General features: G+C 35.5%; 2 protein-coding genes and 1 long non-coding RNA gene across 4 annotated transcripts in view; 2 read left to right on the top strand and 1 right to left on the bottom strand.

The window, feature by feature from the left end:
- LOC137386775 (zinc finger protein 271-like) overlaps nucleotides 1–17,432 on the top strand; it is an 87,877-nt gene that overhangs the window by 48,682 nt on the left and 21,763 nt on the right. The window lies entirely within an intron of this gene.
- LOC137386799 (uncharacterized) lies at nucleotides 762–3,294 on the top strand. 2 transcript variants are annotated; one of them, XM_068072946.1, is made up of 6 exons: nucleotides 762–969; nucleotides 1,177–1,848; nucleotides 2,181–2,311; nucleotides 2,462–2,582; nucleotides 2,864–3,040; nucleotides 3,139–3,294. In XM_068072946.1, the coding sequence occupies exons 3-6, from the start codon at nucleotides 2,250–2,252 to the stop codon at nucleotides 3,199–3,201; spliced, it is 423 nt and encodes a 140-aa protein (XP_067929047.1). In that variant the 5' UTR covers nucleotides 762–969; nucleotides 1,177–1,848; nucleotides 2,181–2,249; the 3' UTR covers nucleotides 3,202–3,294. The 2 variants fall into 2 exon arrangements, with proteins under 2 accessions (XP_067929047.1, XP_067929048.1); XM_068072947.1 differs by having other exon boundaries at nucleotides 3,115–3,294.
- Nucleotides 4,153–5,761, bottom strand: LOC137386802 (uncharacterized). Its single transcript, XR_010977839.1, has 3 exons — nucleotides 5,603–5,761; nucleotides 4,635–4,791; nucleotides 4,153–4,271 (listed from the first exon to the last, which is right to left on the bottom strand). It is a non-coding gene; the product is annotated as an uncharacterized lncRNA (long non-coding RNA).

The following is a 17,432-nucleotide window of genomic DNA, read 5'->3' as shown; positions in this document are numbered from 1 at the left end:
AGATTGATGTTTAATCTTTTAATGTCTCTTTACATTCCCTGCTGGTATCTTGTTTTCGAAGTATTTCCATACAACAGCTTCACATCAGTACATGTGAGTACATTGATTTATACAACAGTAAGGAGTTTTTTTTAAATGGTATATAACATAATTTAACATTGCAATCTATTTTAAAGCTACTGTAAATTATTTTGGTCGGTCTGTAAGTTTTTAAGTGGTGGTCTCATCATTAAAGATTGTGTAAAAGTATTGGACGCGGTTTTTTGGAAACAATCTAACTGTTTCCGGTTTTGATGGCGCGACTTTTCTTAACAAGTTACTGTCTACGATGAGCTTCACCTTGACATCATAATGAGCCAAATCAGATCTCGGAGCTTCACGATCGCGCATGTTTTCTGAACGTCAAACGTTCGGAGCACTGAATAACCTTTAGTAAGAGTACATTACTTTTTCAGAAACCAAAGGTAGAGAAACAGGCGCTTGATGCATTGGAAAACCAAATTAATATTTGCTTTTTACAGTGTCAAAGAGCCTACATTTTTTTATTCCTCATAATTGCTTTTGCACTTGGTTTTACATCTATTTGAGAGTTTTTGTCATCGACGTCTCTATTTAGGTAAAAGCTAGTTCCCATCAGAAAAGTCGTGCGCTCTAGGCATGCGGTATATACGGTAGTTTTTCTTTCCCATCAGAAAAGTCTCTTTTCCGCTTTAACTCGCTACAACCCGCGAACATATTCCTTTCTCATCCCCACGCCACGAGTACTCGGTTGAGAAAATAATGAAAAACGATTGTTTATTGAAAATTCATAGTGCATCATTTTCATTAATGGGTTAATTTTCTATCCGAGATGAAGCCACATGTACTGGAATATCTTAAACCAAGTTCAAGGATGCCCTTCCTGACAGATCTAATAGAATATATTGGCCTACAGATCGTGACATTGCCAATCGCAAGCTCTTCCATGATGTTAGTATTGAATTTAAGTAGTATTCATTCCACAGCTGAGATTATCATTGGATGTTTGCATGAAGTTTTCTTGACAATGTCTAAAACCCGCATGATTGATAATTTTCTTTCTGAATGTGTTCATGACCAAATTAATTTGTGCTGATAACTAGGCGTAATATATGTACGGTGTATGTAGATTTTTACCAGTTACCATCGTCCTTATAGGGGTAGCAGCAGTGACCAAGATAACTGCGCCACTCTGGTAGAAAGATGGTTAAAGAGACATTGAAGGTCAATTTTACTTCAGACTATGTAAGAGGCTCACATCGCTTTCTGCTTGTGCACCACACCAGACCAACGTCATCTACTGAAGCGCTATGGTGATGAGCTATGTTGTTTGGATGCGACATATGAGACAACTGTAAGAGTTTGCTGTATATCTCTTCTTCGTTGCGGTGTAAACCAATGCTGGCTACTAGGTAATACAGCCATATAAGTCAGTCTTCTAACTAGGACCGGTAAATATTGAAGTGGGTTGATCATGTGGGTAACTGATCGTATTAAAGTCTTGTTTCTTCTGATGGTTCACATTGTCTAAAACCAAATTTCCACCTTTATTGCAGCATCTCGATGAGGCCACTCTATTTTGTGATGAAATGTACTTGTGTCAAAATTGATATCTCACTACATGCACACTAGTTGTACATCTTCAACAATGAAGAAAGCTTTTCAATTTTACACAGGTTGCTGCTACATTGGCAACAATGGATGAGACTCGAGGAGCTATTCAGGAGGCTTTGAGTATCGGGAGGAAATGGAATCCAGTATGATCGCCAAGGTCCTGGTTCATAGATTATGCTCAGGCAGTGATGTCTGCTCTTGAACACCTCTTTCCAGGTAATAACCTTTTTTAATGCATCTTTAAACTATAATGACTCAGCTAAAAGAAAAAAGCTTAGTGATAGGTGTATGTGTAGATGTAGGTATGCAGATTGTCAAGATATGCATGTACTGTATATGTACTTTTAGAAGAATGTCAAGTTGCGCTGGTTTTTAGAAAAATGATACGTCGGGCTGTCAGTGTTGTGACATATACTATTGTAGGTCTGAGACTCACTAATGTGGCATCACACTTCATAAACCAATATCAAAAAATGATCAAGTAAATAATAAAATGACCTAAATGAATACATTTCAAGCTTCCGATTTATGCTCTTGAACTTTTTTAGAAAGCAAAGTTCTACTGTGTGCATTCCATCGTGAGCAGACCTGGGACAGACAGTTGAAAAGAAGAGAAAATGAAATCGGAGAAGAAGAACGACAGATCATACTCGCATCACCAAGGAAAATTGCAGTCTAGGTTTGTCTCCTCATGTCCTATGTACACAATAAATCTATCTAATAAAGTAATAGCAGTGTATGAAGTTCGGGCTCATGTCCCATGCACTCTTTTCGTAAAAGAATACAAGAGTTGATTCTAGTGCATCTAGTTGTTTTTTTCATATTTCAGAACGGAGCAGTATGTCTCATCAAAGGCAGCTTTAGAGGGGTCTGACTGGTGGGCAAATTCCAAATCTCTCAAGATACAAGAGTACTTCCTAAACCAGTGGATGAGTGAGAATATGCCCAAGGTAAAATTATAGAAAAAAACTGAAAATTCACATCAGCTTTTTGTATCAGTAATTGGCATAATTAATGTTTCTGTATTTTAATTAACAGTATAATTGACATGTTTCAAAAAGTTTTGAGCATGCACCGCTTCTTATTGAATTTTCTGTCCACATACAATATAACATAATCCGTTGAGGTCCTTTGGGTCTAAGACAATGTTGAGGAATAGCCTCCATACAGACAAGCTCAATGAATTATTTTGATCTTAAGTTTATATCAGTTCATTTATGTATTATTGTAGAAGCGGATGGAGTGTTATAGGCGTGATAGATCTCTGTTTAGTGTACGCACCAACAACGGCATCGAACACATCAACAACCCTTTCAAGCAAAACTTTTCACACTACAAGACCAACAACGGTCTCACCAGGGTGCTCCACATAATCGTGACTCACTTCACACACTTTCTCTTCCAACAGGTACTATGCTCAAATTGAATGTGATTGGTGTTACATTAAAATTTCTGTCATCGGCTTTTCTATCATTCTGTTAGCAAGCCAACCTATGTTTATTTTAGATATTCTGCGCATGTCGAAGGCCTCATGACAACATCGATTTGGGCTTGCCTGCGGAGAGATGATATTGTGTGGCAGTTGCAATGAGTGGTTTCACCGCCGGTGCATAATTATGAAACATACAGATTTTGACCATTTCACTGTTGCTCTAGATCATGAATGGCGATGTAGGTGTGATCCTTTAGGTTAGGTTTTTTTTACATACATGATGTATGATTTACGTTATGGCATACAGTAGGTATAAAGATGTATCAACTTGTTCTATATAGTCATGATGAAGTTTTAATTTTGCTTGTGTCAACAGGTATTGTTTGTTTATATTTTGTAACATCTCATTTGTGTGATAAGGGAGGTGATTTTTTCCTCTTTCCATCACGGCTGATAAGCACCAGGGACCATCAGCGTGGTATGTCTAATACTTTTTATGTTTTTCTAGTGTACATATGTTGAGAGATATACCAATACTTGTTTATAGATTTATTCATATTTCAATTTCAAGCTTTTCTATGAGTGAGGTAGTGAATGAGCCCCTCCTCTTCATATCTAAGACAATGTAAATATAACACAGATCTTGTGTCAGTTACGCTGGCCTAACATGCATATTCAATTTAAAGTAATTGATTTCGCATATATGCAAACAAAAAAAATTTGTAGATACTGTCCAGTAAGAAGATGTAGTTGTTGATAACGATATCATAGGTCTTAGCTGGTGCTCACTCAACCTCTTGTTCGACTCATGAGCCACAATATCTCATCTGCAACACAGTTAAAAATATATATTCTATATGACACAACGAAGCATGAGTTTACTGAGTTAAGCAGATGCCAAGATTACGCCGAAAAAACAAAAAGTAGGAATTCATATCCTATATTAACAAAATATATATAATTTTGGCAAGAATAACAGACCAGTCTGATACATGTAGAAAATTAGCATTGCTATAATTGATATCTATCGTGAGTGCAGTATGCCATCCCCTTATGCATGAAGATATGTCACTCACTTGAACTTTGTATGGCTATTTCTTCCTTATGTTGATATCTTGGCCATGTTTGCATAACATTATCTTCAAAACAACAATCGTACTTAGGATCTTTCCAATGGAACGCCTTGACCTCTTTGCAAAACCCTGCACTGAAAAGGTTGATCAAACAAAAAATTAGAGCACCGCAAACAAGCAAAGTTTGTTTATATATAAACCTTTATATATATAAATACATACTTTGTGTCATCTTTCAAGGGTCCAATGATTCATTTGCTATTAGTATCTAAACTAAAAAACCTATTGTAATATCACTAAATAAAAACAGAAAGCTGATCAATCACACTTGCTAGATATGCTACAAAATATGTAACTCAAGACTCAATGCTAGCCTGCGTAGGCCTGATTGACCATTATATATATATATGTATATACATTTAAACTTGTTTAAATGTATATACACATATAAATGTAACATGTTTTAACTTGTAATTAACCACAGTCTCAGAGCATACCGGCATTGAGTAGGACAGTAAAGCTCTTGTCTGGCTGCTTGACCACATATTTCACCTTGTGTCTCAGCTCATATTCTTTTATGTATTTTTGGAGATCACCTGAATTGCCGAATGCACATACAGTATACACCGTAATGGAGTAGCCACCGTCTTTAAGCTGTAAATAAACAGAATGAGTAATGTAACAGAACTTTAGGAAGTAATACCGGTAATTGGTTTCGACTGCTACTAAGAAAGATCTAGGTCTACTGCATATCTACTGACCCATGTCATCTTGTTTTAAAGGGTGATGCCGACAGGAAAAAAGGCACAAAGTACAGTTGCGGTTGTTTCAAGTAAATTAGCAATGTTATGCACGGTATAAATATGATACACTGTACTCACTTGTAGCTAGTAATAATATTATTCCTTGTTTTGGCTAGACCTGTGATAATTATGATTGACTGAGATTTAAGCCAACCTTCCGTCTTAATAAATCTAGACAGTCACAATGTACAATTTTCCATCACACTCAACTTCTCACACAACAAATGACAATACTCACAAAGAGATAAAGGGTTGGGAGTTTGGGATATTAACGCAAATATTTCGTAATAAAATAATTCTTGTGGTAAATAGGCCTAATAAACAAGAACACACAGAAAAACCAGCACACCACGAAAAGAGAACACAAAGTTCAATAACAATGATGCCGAACTTTGTGTTCTTTTTCTGGGATGTACTAGCCTGTACACGAGCCAAACAGGGGTTTATATACATGCTAGTGATGCACAGGTTGTTGTGGTTGTTTCATCAATTTACAACAAGACTCCACTCAGCAACTACTCAACTCAGGTTGAGCTAGCAGCAAAATGAAGATGATGCACTATTCCAAACAGATCATGGTTATTTATTTTCTCAAACAACTACGCGCAAGAAAGGAGTGAGAAAATAAAGCGGGTTGTTGCGAGTGTTTTATAAGCACTCACCACGTCTTCACTAGCTTGAAGCAGGAAAAAGAATGCTATTCAATTCACCCTTGTATATACATGTATATACTTAGGGGCCTCAATAAGCTAAAAAAGTTACAATAAGCTGAGAAAGCTACATAATCCTGCAAGCCTGTCTGATAGACTTTTTCTTCTAAAGCCTAGCTGGCTTCCTTAACCTAAGTTCCTGTAACATAGTCAGGTACCCGAGATACGCGTGCATAAACACAAGCGAGACTTTTCTGATGGGATATTTCTACCGTATATACCGCATGCCTAGGGCGCACGACTTTTCTGATGGGAACTAGCTTTTACCCTCTATTTATACGTACTTATATTATTTTATTGGCAATAGTTTTCATTTTCAATATACGGTAGTACGAAATTATTGACCAAAAATGCTACGAGATTTATGTTTTCTTTTGGGAAGGTAACTCACATACATATAGCAAATGAAAAAGCATTTCATTGGTCGTTGCAAATGCTTTTTAAAAGCTGTTACGAAGTTATTTATAATTCATCAGTGATCCTGTATCTTATTAAAATACTAGCTCGTTGTTCGGGTGATAAAAAATCGTTGGGCAGAAAATATTTATTTGTGTTTGACTTCTAACAACATTTGCCATTCACTTTTTTTCAAACCATCATGAGAAAAATATTTTGTGTAGGCCTAGTTGAAATAATATAAGTGAGAAAATAAAAACAACTGAAAAGGTTTTTAAACATTGTCAAACAACTGTAACTTTTAAACTTCATAATTTGAAAGAAGTGTTTCGTTGAAATAAATTGGGATAAAAAATAAAAATGTAAAGGTGTTTAAATGTAACTGAAATCATTAGCAAGTAATAGCTAAATATAGTCTGTTTTGTTACGATTACAATAAAAATTATTTGGTATAAAATTATATGATTTTAGTTCGTTTCAGTGTGACATTGTTGTAGCTGATTTCAGCTATCTACCTTCAGTATTAGTCCAAATTTCCTTATACAGTCAAACATGGATAACTCGAACTTCAAGGGACCGAGCAAAAGTGTTCGAATTATCAGAGCGTTCAAGTTATCGGAGCACTGTCACAAGTCCATATATTTACTTATTTATTAGTAGATACATGTACATATACAAACTATAGTATAAATCAAAAGCACAAATGGCTTGTTTCAAATTAAATGCTTCTAATGTAAAGTTTAAAACGTTTTCATGAAAAAGTATAGAGATTTTTCTATCACTTGAGATTGGTTTGTTGTTTGAGGTGATGTTATTGCCAGGACGTTTTTCAGATTGACATTGGCAAAACTTGATCGTTGTTGAAATGCTCAAAAGAAAAGAAATTTTTTTCTTTTGGGGTTTTACCCACGATCAATTTTGCCGTTTTTCTTGAAGTTTATGCAGATTACCTTACTTTGCCTGGGATTCGTTAAGAGCAACACTCCGAGGCAGTTCAATTAGAAGTTTTACGAGGTTTTACGGTACATTCTATATCACTCACGCTTTTTTAATAGATACTTATTGAATGTACACACGTATTCTGTGTTTAGGTCAAACGATGAATAGTTTTTTGTAGCTCAGATAACGTATACGTTTAATTACAACATTTTTTAAGACGTTTTAAACATTCAACATTCCGACGTTGATTCAACACGGAATCAACGTCGGAAAACTATTCATCACGGGCTAGCCGGGTCACGCACTCAAGGATTTTCGCCACGCACATACAAAACAACATGTGATTTTTGTTTTGTATGTGCGTGGCGAAAATCCTTGCGCGTGTGACCCGGCTAGCCCGTGCTATTCATCGTATCGCAGTATAAATCAAATTTCACCAAACTTTTAGAAAAGTCGTTGACAAAAATATTTTGCCGATGGTGGTAATAACGACGCTTATGAATTACGAAAAGATGAAGTTTACCTCTATGGCTTTGAATAAAGTGATTTTCTAAAGCGATAGCAACCGTTTCGGTAGCCGTTGGGCAAAAAAACAGTTCGAATTAACAGTGTTGAGTTCGAGTTATCTATAGCAATTTATCATTACGTGGGAACGGACCAAAGGAAATGTTCGAATTAACCATGTGTTCGAGCTATCCGTGGACGAGTTATCCATGTTTGGCTGTATATAGATAGTCTTCACTTCAGTTGTGTTTGTCATTAGGTGCAGAACACTCTGGTTAGCCAGTGCTATAGTGTTCTTCACTGTCTATGTGAGTGTCAATGCCAATAGGTGGGAGGTAGTCTAGTGATGGTTAGGTTACAGTTCTACAACAAGGCTAATCCAACGCTATAGTTCATGTAACGGTGCCTTTATATAAACAGTGAAACACGGATAACTGAAACTTCAAGAGACCGAGCAAAAGTGTTCGAGTTATTAGAGCGTTTAAGTTATCAGGACAGTCATAAGTGCACGTATTTATCAGTAGATACATGTACATATACAAACTATATATCAATCAAAAGCATAGATTGCTTGTTGCAAGTTAAAGGGTCTCTCGTGTGAAGTTTTAAATATTTTTAATAAGAAAGTATAGATGTTTTTCTATCACTTGCGATTTGTTTGTTGCTTTAGGTGATATGACTGCCAGGACGTTCTCAGATTAAAATTGGCAAAACTTGATCGCGGTTAAAACGCTCAAAAAAATACATACGTATTTTGGTACATGGTTAAAACGCTCGGTCAAAAAAATACATACGTATTTTTTTACCGAGCGTTTTAACCAAGATCAATTTTGCAGTAAGTCGGTTATTACAAAACTGCTTTACTATTAAAAACCCATTATCAATTTTGCCGATATTACTTTAAAGTTATCCAAATTTTGCCTCGCTTTTCTTGCTTTCGGAGGGCTTATTGCTAAGCGGATGTTTGGTAAAATTTGATTTTTGCAAACCTTTAGAAAAGTCGTTAATGAAAATATTTGCCGATGTTGGTAATAACGAGGCCTAAGAACTACTAAAAGTCGATGTTTATCTCTATGGCTTGGAATAAAGTGATATTCTAAAGTGATAGTAACAACCGTCTCGGTAGCCGTTTGGAAAAAAACTTCGAGTTAACGGAGTTTCGGTCAAGTTATCTAAAGCCATTTATCATTGCGTGGGAACGGACTAAGCAAATCCATTCGAGTTAACCATGTGTTCGATATATCCGAGGATGATTTATCCGAGTTTCACTGTATATATATATATATCTTATTAATATCTATATATATATATTTCTCAAAGTTCGTGTGTCGTCTGTTGGAAATCCGGCTATAGCTATTATTAGAACAGCTGACCTGGACAACAATACAGACTCAAAGTCATGGCTTACCGTCATTGGAAGCCTAACCTTATTAACTAGCTTAGTGGAGTTTTCCATTGGCAATATGTCAGGCTACTAGCTTGAAAGGTACAGTTGTTTGACAAAGTTTTAACACCTTTACAGTTGTTTTTATTTTTCTCCTAATTTATTTCAACTACACGACACACTTCTCTCATGATATGTACTTTGAAAGTTATAATGGCAAATGTTGTTATATGTTAAATACAAATCAATTTTCTGTCCAAAGGCTCTTCTATTACACGGGCAATGCCGGGTAGCACAGCTAGTATATACAGTGTATATATATATATGCTACTGAACGTACACCTCCAACCTTCTGATGTCTGGCTTGGGGTTAGAATAGCATTCTTGACGTACGATATTGCGATACAGTATTACATTTTGACCGATCAACTATTAGTATACAATTACCTGATGTTGCTTCCTTAGTTGCTAGACATAGAATGAATATAACTATTAGGCTACTTCTATATAAATGGACTTACTGAATAGGAGTTGTGTTCCTACTATAGTTTTGCTACGTAGTGAGTAGATAATTCCCAACTCAACAATCAAATGGTAAGAATATTGTACACATATGCAGCACAGAAGCAATGGTTGTTAAAATGCATATTTGTTTCCACTAATGGGAACATTGCTAATATACAGCTATTTCAAAAACACGATTTTTTAATATAACAACATGCACAAATTGGCATGCCAAATCGCATGCCAACACTGGCGTGCGAAGATATCGTAAGCTATTATAGACGTACATAAAGTGGTATAAAAAACCCATATTAATTATCTAATGCAATCACCTCCTGGTAAAAATCATCAGTCATCATCATTAAAAGAGTAACAAAGTCATATGTTAGCCTCAGTAACTATAGATACCTACAATGACTTTAGTACATTTTGTGTTTATGATCTGCAAAATAATATAACAATGTACTTTGTATAATTCATTCAAGTTAGATTCAGTGATCAACTGATCATGTTACATGGCTCATTAACTGTCAATAAAGTATGAACTATTAAATTATTAAAACTATTTAACTATTAAAACTAATAAACTCCTGTTAATATAGTTGTTACCATCAGTAATGTTAATAAGGTTGTTACCAGCATTATTGTTAATAAACTTGTCATCAGCATTACTGGTAATAAAGTTGCTACCAGCAGTACTGTTAATAAGGTTGTTACCAGCGGTACTGTTAATAAGGTTGTTACCAACAGTACTAGTAATAAGGTTGATACTAGCAGTACTGTTAATTAGGTTGATACCAGCAGTGCTGTTAATAAGGTTGCTACCAGCAGTATTGTTAACAAAGTTGTTACCAGCAGTATTGTTAATAAAGTTGTTGCCAGCAGTATTGTTAACAAAGTTGTTACCAACAGTATTGTTAATAAGGTTGTCACCAGCAGAGCTGTTAATAAGGTTGCTACCAGCAGTATTGTTAACAAAGTTGTTACCAACAGTATTGTTAATAAGGTTGTCACCAGCATTGCTGTTAATAAGGTTGTTACCAGCAGTACTGTTAATAAGGTTGATACTAGCAGTGCTGTTAATTAGGTTGTTACCAGCAGTACTGTTAATAAGGTTGCTACCAGCGGTACTGGTAATAAGGTTGTTATCAGCGGTACTGTTAATAAGGTTGTTACCAGCGGTACTGTTAATAACGTTGTTACCAGCGGTACTGTTAATAAGGTTGTTACCAGCAGTATTGTTAATAAGGTTGTTACCAGCAGTACTGTTAATCAGGTTGTTACCAGCAGTACTGTTAATATGGTTGTTACCAGCAGTACTGTTAATAAGGTTGTTACCAGCAGTACTGTTAATATGGTTGTTACCAGCAGTACTGTTAATAAGGTTGTTACCAGCAGTACTGTTAATAAGGTTGTTACCAACGGTATTGTTATTAAGGTTGTTACCAACGGTATTGTTAATAAGGTTGTTACCAACAGTATTGTTAATAAGGTTGTTACCAACAGTATTGTTAATAAGGTTGTTACCAACAGTATTGTTAATAAGGTTGTTACCAACAGTATTGTTAATAAGGTTGTTACCAACAGTATTGTTAATAAGGTTGTTACCAACAGTGTTGTTAATAAGGTTATATAATAATAAAGTTCATATACTGTTCATTATGTGATCATGATCATGTTACTTCTTCTGTGTCGAAAGTAAAAACTCTCTACACAGTGTGGAGAGTTTTTACCTTCGAGACAGACGTGTAACATGAACGCTGTGTCTAACTCAAATGAATTTAGCTTACTAAATACATACTTTAAGGAAGTTTTAGTATGCATTTTAATAAACTTCAAACTTTTAACTAAAATTTCATCATTTATTTGTTCTATCGGTTATTACCATAACGGATAACGCTAAAATCGCCATGATAAGCAGCGTATATCTTTTAATAACGCATATAATCAGTACACAAATCGCCAATTTTCAAGTTCAAGTTAAATTGTTGTTAATATCGTGGGGCGGAACAAATTAGCCCTAACGAAAAAAGGACAAGGAAGCATCGTTTTGCATATACCTAGGTCCCAAAATATTTCTTAACCCAGGCATCATCATGCGTGGTTGCAATGCTAAAATAGTTAGTGTGTGCATACTATTAGCTATTGCTATATACACACAATGACGAATACACACACAAACTTGGAAAAATACATATATATATTAGCGATATGAGAATTACGCAAATTCTGCGCAGTATAATTGCATTTTGTGTCAAAAGAAAATCAAGTTTAGATTTGCATCTTTTCATCCATATTTTATGTTATAGCCCTAGGCAATTGCTGTTTGCCGTGCGTTAGCTGCTACCAATGATATAAACACCCTACAAGGCTAGGCGACGGCTATCACGTGGGCGGGTTTAATGATCGAGCTCTGTTGGGATGAACCCGAACATAGCACCAGAACAAATAAATATGCTGAATACAGCTTCTTGTAAATTTACAAATATTATGAACAATTGTGGCTATTTTACTGATCGGTTGGTTTCATTTTGTTATCAAAAAAATATAGTTGCCCAATATTGTCACTGATACGATCAGTCAGTTGCCATTCACAAGCATTCGTGATATTAATAGTCGCCATTGTAAAATCGCTCAAATTAGGTTTTGTATAAATATTTTGGATTTTGAGTATGAAAACTACACTGCACAGCTTTGCCTGCTGTCCCATCTTATTGGCCAGGTCAAACAATGTGACAACGATGAAAGACTTTGTCATTTTATATTAAGGGTGACAAAATAATTATCGAAAACTGGGGAAAAAAGGCCGTTGTTCGGGTGATTTCAGGTAAATTATATTTAACTTCAAGCTTATATTACGGCCTCTACCAATCTCAAAATTGGTAAAAATAGGTAATTTGAAATGTTTTATTTTCTATGGATCCATTTTTTGGGTTAGGTATTACCCCTACACTGTAGAAATTTAAGGTTTGCTATTGTGAACCGCAGGGGTCTACTGACTGAATGAGCTAATGGCACGATAACAGTGTGTCGTGGTTTTTCAAAACCTAATAAAGTAATGCGACCGCCCCGCGAGAACTGTGTTAGCCTCGAAACCCAGGCTATCACACTCTCAACAAAGCTCTATCATTAAACCCCGCCCATATGATAGCTGTCGCTTATCCTTGTGGGGGGTTTATAGCATTGCTGCTACCTATACATTAATCATCAATAACCTATATTATGCAATTTGTAAATTTAACCGTGATATTATCATGTTCAACAAAAGTCTGCAAATGTAGTTCACCAGTTAAATTTTTATTGCAGCTAAAACCCTCTACATTCACTGTTTTTATGTACTGATTTAAATATTGTATTTTTCTTCATATATACAAATAACACAAAGAAAAATAATGTTCTGATGTAAGCAGGTCATAAGAGCTGTTGCAAAGTTGGGAGTGAGCGCCTAAGGTGATCATGGTTATTTTTAGTGCTAACTGTACAATACCTCTGTTTACAGTAAAGAGCAAACGCACTTTGCACTGATATTGTGTTTTGCAGAGATGTGCATTCGAGGTAACATGCTCGCTTGGGTGAACCTTAAAAGTTGACTTGCAACAAAATTCCCGTCACAGTTATTTGGTATCAAAAGAATCACCATGTCTTACTCTGCTGTGTTGTAGGCGCAAAATATGTAGAAATGTGATTACACGCTCTTAAAACCTAAAAAATGAACGTCGTAGGTTGGAATCCTTTTGCAAAACGGCTCAAATGGGACGTAGTTGAACACGATGGCTTCTGTTTACACTTTCATGCAATCTTTTTCGTCAAAATACTTTCACAAATATTCTTCAGGTGTTTAATAAAACCATGTCTATTGTCCTTATGCGTCTATTTCATAACCATTGTAATGCTGTCACTTTGATGATCACTGATCTCAAAATCTGGTGTAAATATTAGTTTAATTTTTAAACTCAGCTCGAATGAGTGCATATCTTCTAATAAAAATGGCGCGCTTGTTGGTCACTTGTGATAGTGGAAAAATGCTGCAAAAAAGGTTCACGCCATTTGGCAAGATGTATGGGTCACATGATCAGATTATGACTAAATCATTAGTCCAAGCTGAAAGGAAACGGTAAAGTAGCGAGCATCTATATTTGATAAGGGTTTTCCGGTAGAACGCGATGTGTTTGTCATAAACTAGTGCTGCAAGATGTTTTATATTAAGCCTTTTATATACCTTTCAATTCATGTGATAACATCACTTGTCAAAACAATAACCACATCGAGTTGAGTACCTCATCAAAATAAAAAAATTCCAACCTACTGCGTTTTTGTGATGGCTACGATTAACTGTTTGTTTTTGAGAGCTTGTAATGACATTTTCACATATTTTACACCTACAACACAGCAGACTAAGACATGATCCTTTTGATACCGAATAACTGTAATGTGAATTTTTTTGCAAGTCAACTTTCAAGGCTCAATTCACTAATTAATTAAGATATGAGTTAAATGATTAGAGGTGATGGAGGTATATATAGAGATGATAAATTTGATGAACTATTGATGAGATATGAATTGAGTCATTAATAAAGCCTTAAAAACATCTCTAGTGTTTTGACCAACACCGATGTCATGTTTGGCTAATCTTTCTGCAGTGGTCGTACTATTTCTTTGCTTCTTGTTAGGTCCAAAAGCTGTTTCTCTCTTTTTCTACTCATCTTTCAAAACTTATGGCTCTCAAACAATCCAAATGTTAGTAAAGCCACAATAGAGCTTGCAATAGCTGATGTAACTTTTTTTCTGTCAGTGTCTGAGACAGTTTTAAAATCTATTAGTTAGTGATGCATAAGAGCTTGTTATAGTAGAGAAAGTCTGTCTATGATTTTACGTCTATAAAGTTGATTGTAGTTTAAACAAGTTACATCTGACCAATCACCATCAATGATTGTAAAATCAATCTATTTATTAAGATTGTCTTTTGTAATAATATATTTTTACTTTGGTATTTGCTATCATCTGGCTGAATACAAGTTAAATTGTTATCTCTTGATTTACAAGTGGATTCTATTCATAAAACAGTCCCCTAAGATCACTGCATGGTGGAAACATAGATTTTAACCTCATCTAGTTTGATGCAATTTTCATTTAGATAAACTGATCTCTCTACTTACCGTAACTCAAGGAAGATTTGCTAATAAAAATGGACCCAGAATCAGATGGTCTGAGGCACAGTCTCTATTCATCCGGTTAGTGGAGAGTATTACCAAACTACATGTACCATAAAACCTCTAATTAAACGTCATGGCGCTCTATTTTTCAACCCATCTCTAGTGGCAGTCAATGGAGGTGACGTTCAAAAAGCGGCTGGTGTTGTATTTTTCAAATGGCTCGTCAGAGTTTTGCGATGCTAATTTTAGCTCTTTTTTGCTAAACTAATGTCGCCTACTTTTGCCCTCTTTTTCCAGTAAAGCGATATTAAACCTTTTGGATGCAATAAATCTGGTAACATAACTCTAACTTGCCAATGATCTCTTAATAAATATGCATTGAGAAACCGAGAAATATTTTTACCAGCTAATATCTATTGTTTGCAATTAACCTGTACCGATACTATAGCCTGTGTACTGCTTCACAATTTGTAAGGGCTTTCAATTTTTATTTCATTATAAAATTGAGGACATATTTTTATTTATATCAATACTTAACAATGTCGAATAAGAGCTCATTGCACTCATTTACTGTTTGCAGCCAAAACTAGCTTTTTATGCGCAATAGAAGAGGAGTTATGAGCATCGATCCATTGTAAGCCATGTTAAGATAATCACAAAGATGCTTTTAAATAAAATGCTACAAATCTGCGAATTTGTGGGTTATATAATGATAATTGATCAAATGTTTTAAATATATACATTCATGAACAAGTGACATAAACAACCCATACTTATATTGCATAAAAAAATTAATGTCAGATAGCTGCATTTTGATAGTTGCTTTCGATGAAACGAACATCTTCTAGTTGTCCAATACCTACCACGATGTCTTCTGACGTCAACTCTACTTCTGCACTGGTCAACTAGACAATATTAGCGTCTAAACAATATTTTGACAGAGCAATGTTTTTACGCGTTGCATTTAAGTTTTGCTCGCTAATTGCAACCTTGATCCTAAAACTACTCATTCATCTACCATCACAAATGCAAACCGTTTTTATATATGTGTACATTAAACATTAAAACCGCGTTTAACAAAGAACTACTATCAGTCTGAGACAGTTATTAATTGTTTCTATGGCGTTGCTTTCAACGTTTTAACAAAAAACGAAAAGCTTTAAAGTTGGACAGCAAGAAATTAATGGTTATTGGCGTAAGCGATATTTTATTAATATAATTTTGTGGACACTTTCCTACTGATCATTTGATATTGTCAGTTCATAAAGATCAAAGATTGTGAAGTGGCGCTCAAATGATGATGACTTTCAATTAGAGAGTGGCGTTCTATTTTTATACCCTGCACTCACAGATGCGGTCAATCGGAGGTGGTGTTCAAATAGAGGTGGCGTTCACATATAGGTGGCATTCAAATAGAGGTGGCATTCAAATAGAGGTGGCGTTCAATTAGAGGTTTTACAGTATTCGGTAAAGAGTATTGCCATTAAGGATTTTAGCATTATGTATTCTCTGCATTCCATGTTCTCTGTATCCATATACTATTTATGTTTTCTATTTATCAATGTTCTCTGTAGCAATGTTTACTTTTTTTGTTTTCTATATTTTTATTTCCTCTTAAAGTACATAAATTACATACTTTTTTTATTGTATATTTCAATACATCCCAGTCTTGGCTTTCGAATGACCTATATTCAATACACAAAGAATAATAGAGCTATGAAAAACAGGGTGTCAAAAGTATGTCCTGTAAAAAAGAACACTTGGTTCAGGTACTCAAAATGTGATGTCACAATTATTATTTAGCCTTAGGTAGTCGATCCCTTTCACTGCCATTGAGGTAACGCTTTTCTGTGACAATCGATGCTGTTAAACCCAGAGAGAGAGCTAATAATAAACTAGGATTCTAGATAATCAACAATGCCTGGGATCGTGCTAACGCCCGACCAATACAAACACATGTTCTGGGCTGATTGATTATGCTTCAATAAATGTACTGTCATTGATAAAGGTACTGAAATCGCATCGATCAAATTGGGACCTGCGGTTGCGTGGCCCTAGGACTATATGTCAATCGCACTTTCGCGAGATCACGCAATGCTTGAAACTAATTAGTCTCAGTCGCGACCCTCAACATCACAATAAAATGATAGGGCTAGTGCATAATATCATCGGGAAAACAGCATGGCACTTGGAATCTGAGTTATTTATCATAGAAATAATCTGTCCATGGAGAACTAATGACACTGACTCATTTGTCATCTTCATTGGTTCTCTGGAGTTGTCCTATTTTCGCCTGACACTAGTGTCATTATCGTAGTTAATAAATATAAGCGGTAAGCAATAAAATAGGCGGTAAGAGCACACAACTCCGCATATGGAAATTGTGACGTCACAATATCCGAGCCTATGCCAGTTAACATTTCTGCGGTAGAGCTCTGGGGAAATCCTATAAACACTAACCAACGTCTGTCTCACCCTGGCGAACAATAGCTCATTCGAAAGCCAATACTCTGATGTATTGAAATATACAATAAATAAAAAATGTAATTTATGTGCTTTAAGCCAGGTCCTCTATGAACCTTCCCATTTAGTTACTTCTTTTTCAGATATGTCTGCTATATGTTCCTTGCAAGTCTGTATTATATTTCCATATGTGAATAACCATGCCTGCTATAGCCATGGTTTATTATAATTGCATACTATTTTATTATGATGCTTTAACTAGCAAGTTTAGGGCAAGTATTTCTCTTTAGGGCTTGCCCACATTCATCGTGTGGTGGAAGCCAGCCAATTGAACCAGCTAAGCTCACTGACAATTAGTCAGTCCGCTAAGAGATCATTAACTGGTTGCATGTACGGTCAGCCAGGTGAAAAGAAATTAGCCAGCGTGGCTAAAACCTCG

The sequence above is a fragment of the Watersipora subatra genome, chromosome 2 (genome assembly GCF_963576615.1).
Source record: "Watersipora subatra chromosome 2, tzWatSuba1.1, whole genome shotgun sequence".
NCBI lineage: Eukaryota > Metazoa > Bryozoa > Gymnolaemata > Cheilostomatida > Watersiporidae > Watersipora > Watersipora subatra.
This window is presented reverse-complemented; position numbering and strand designations above follow the sequence as displayed.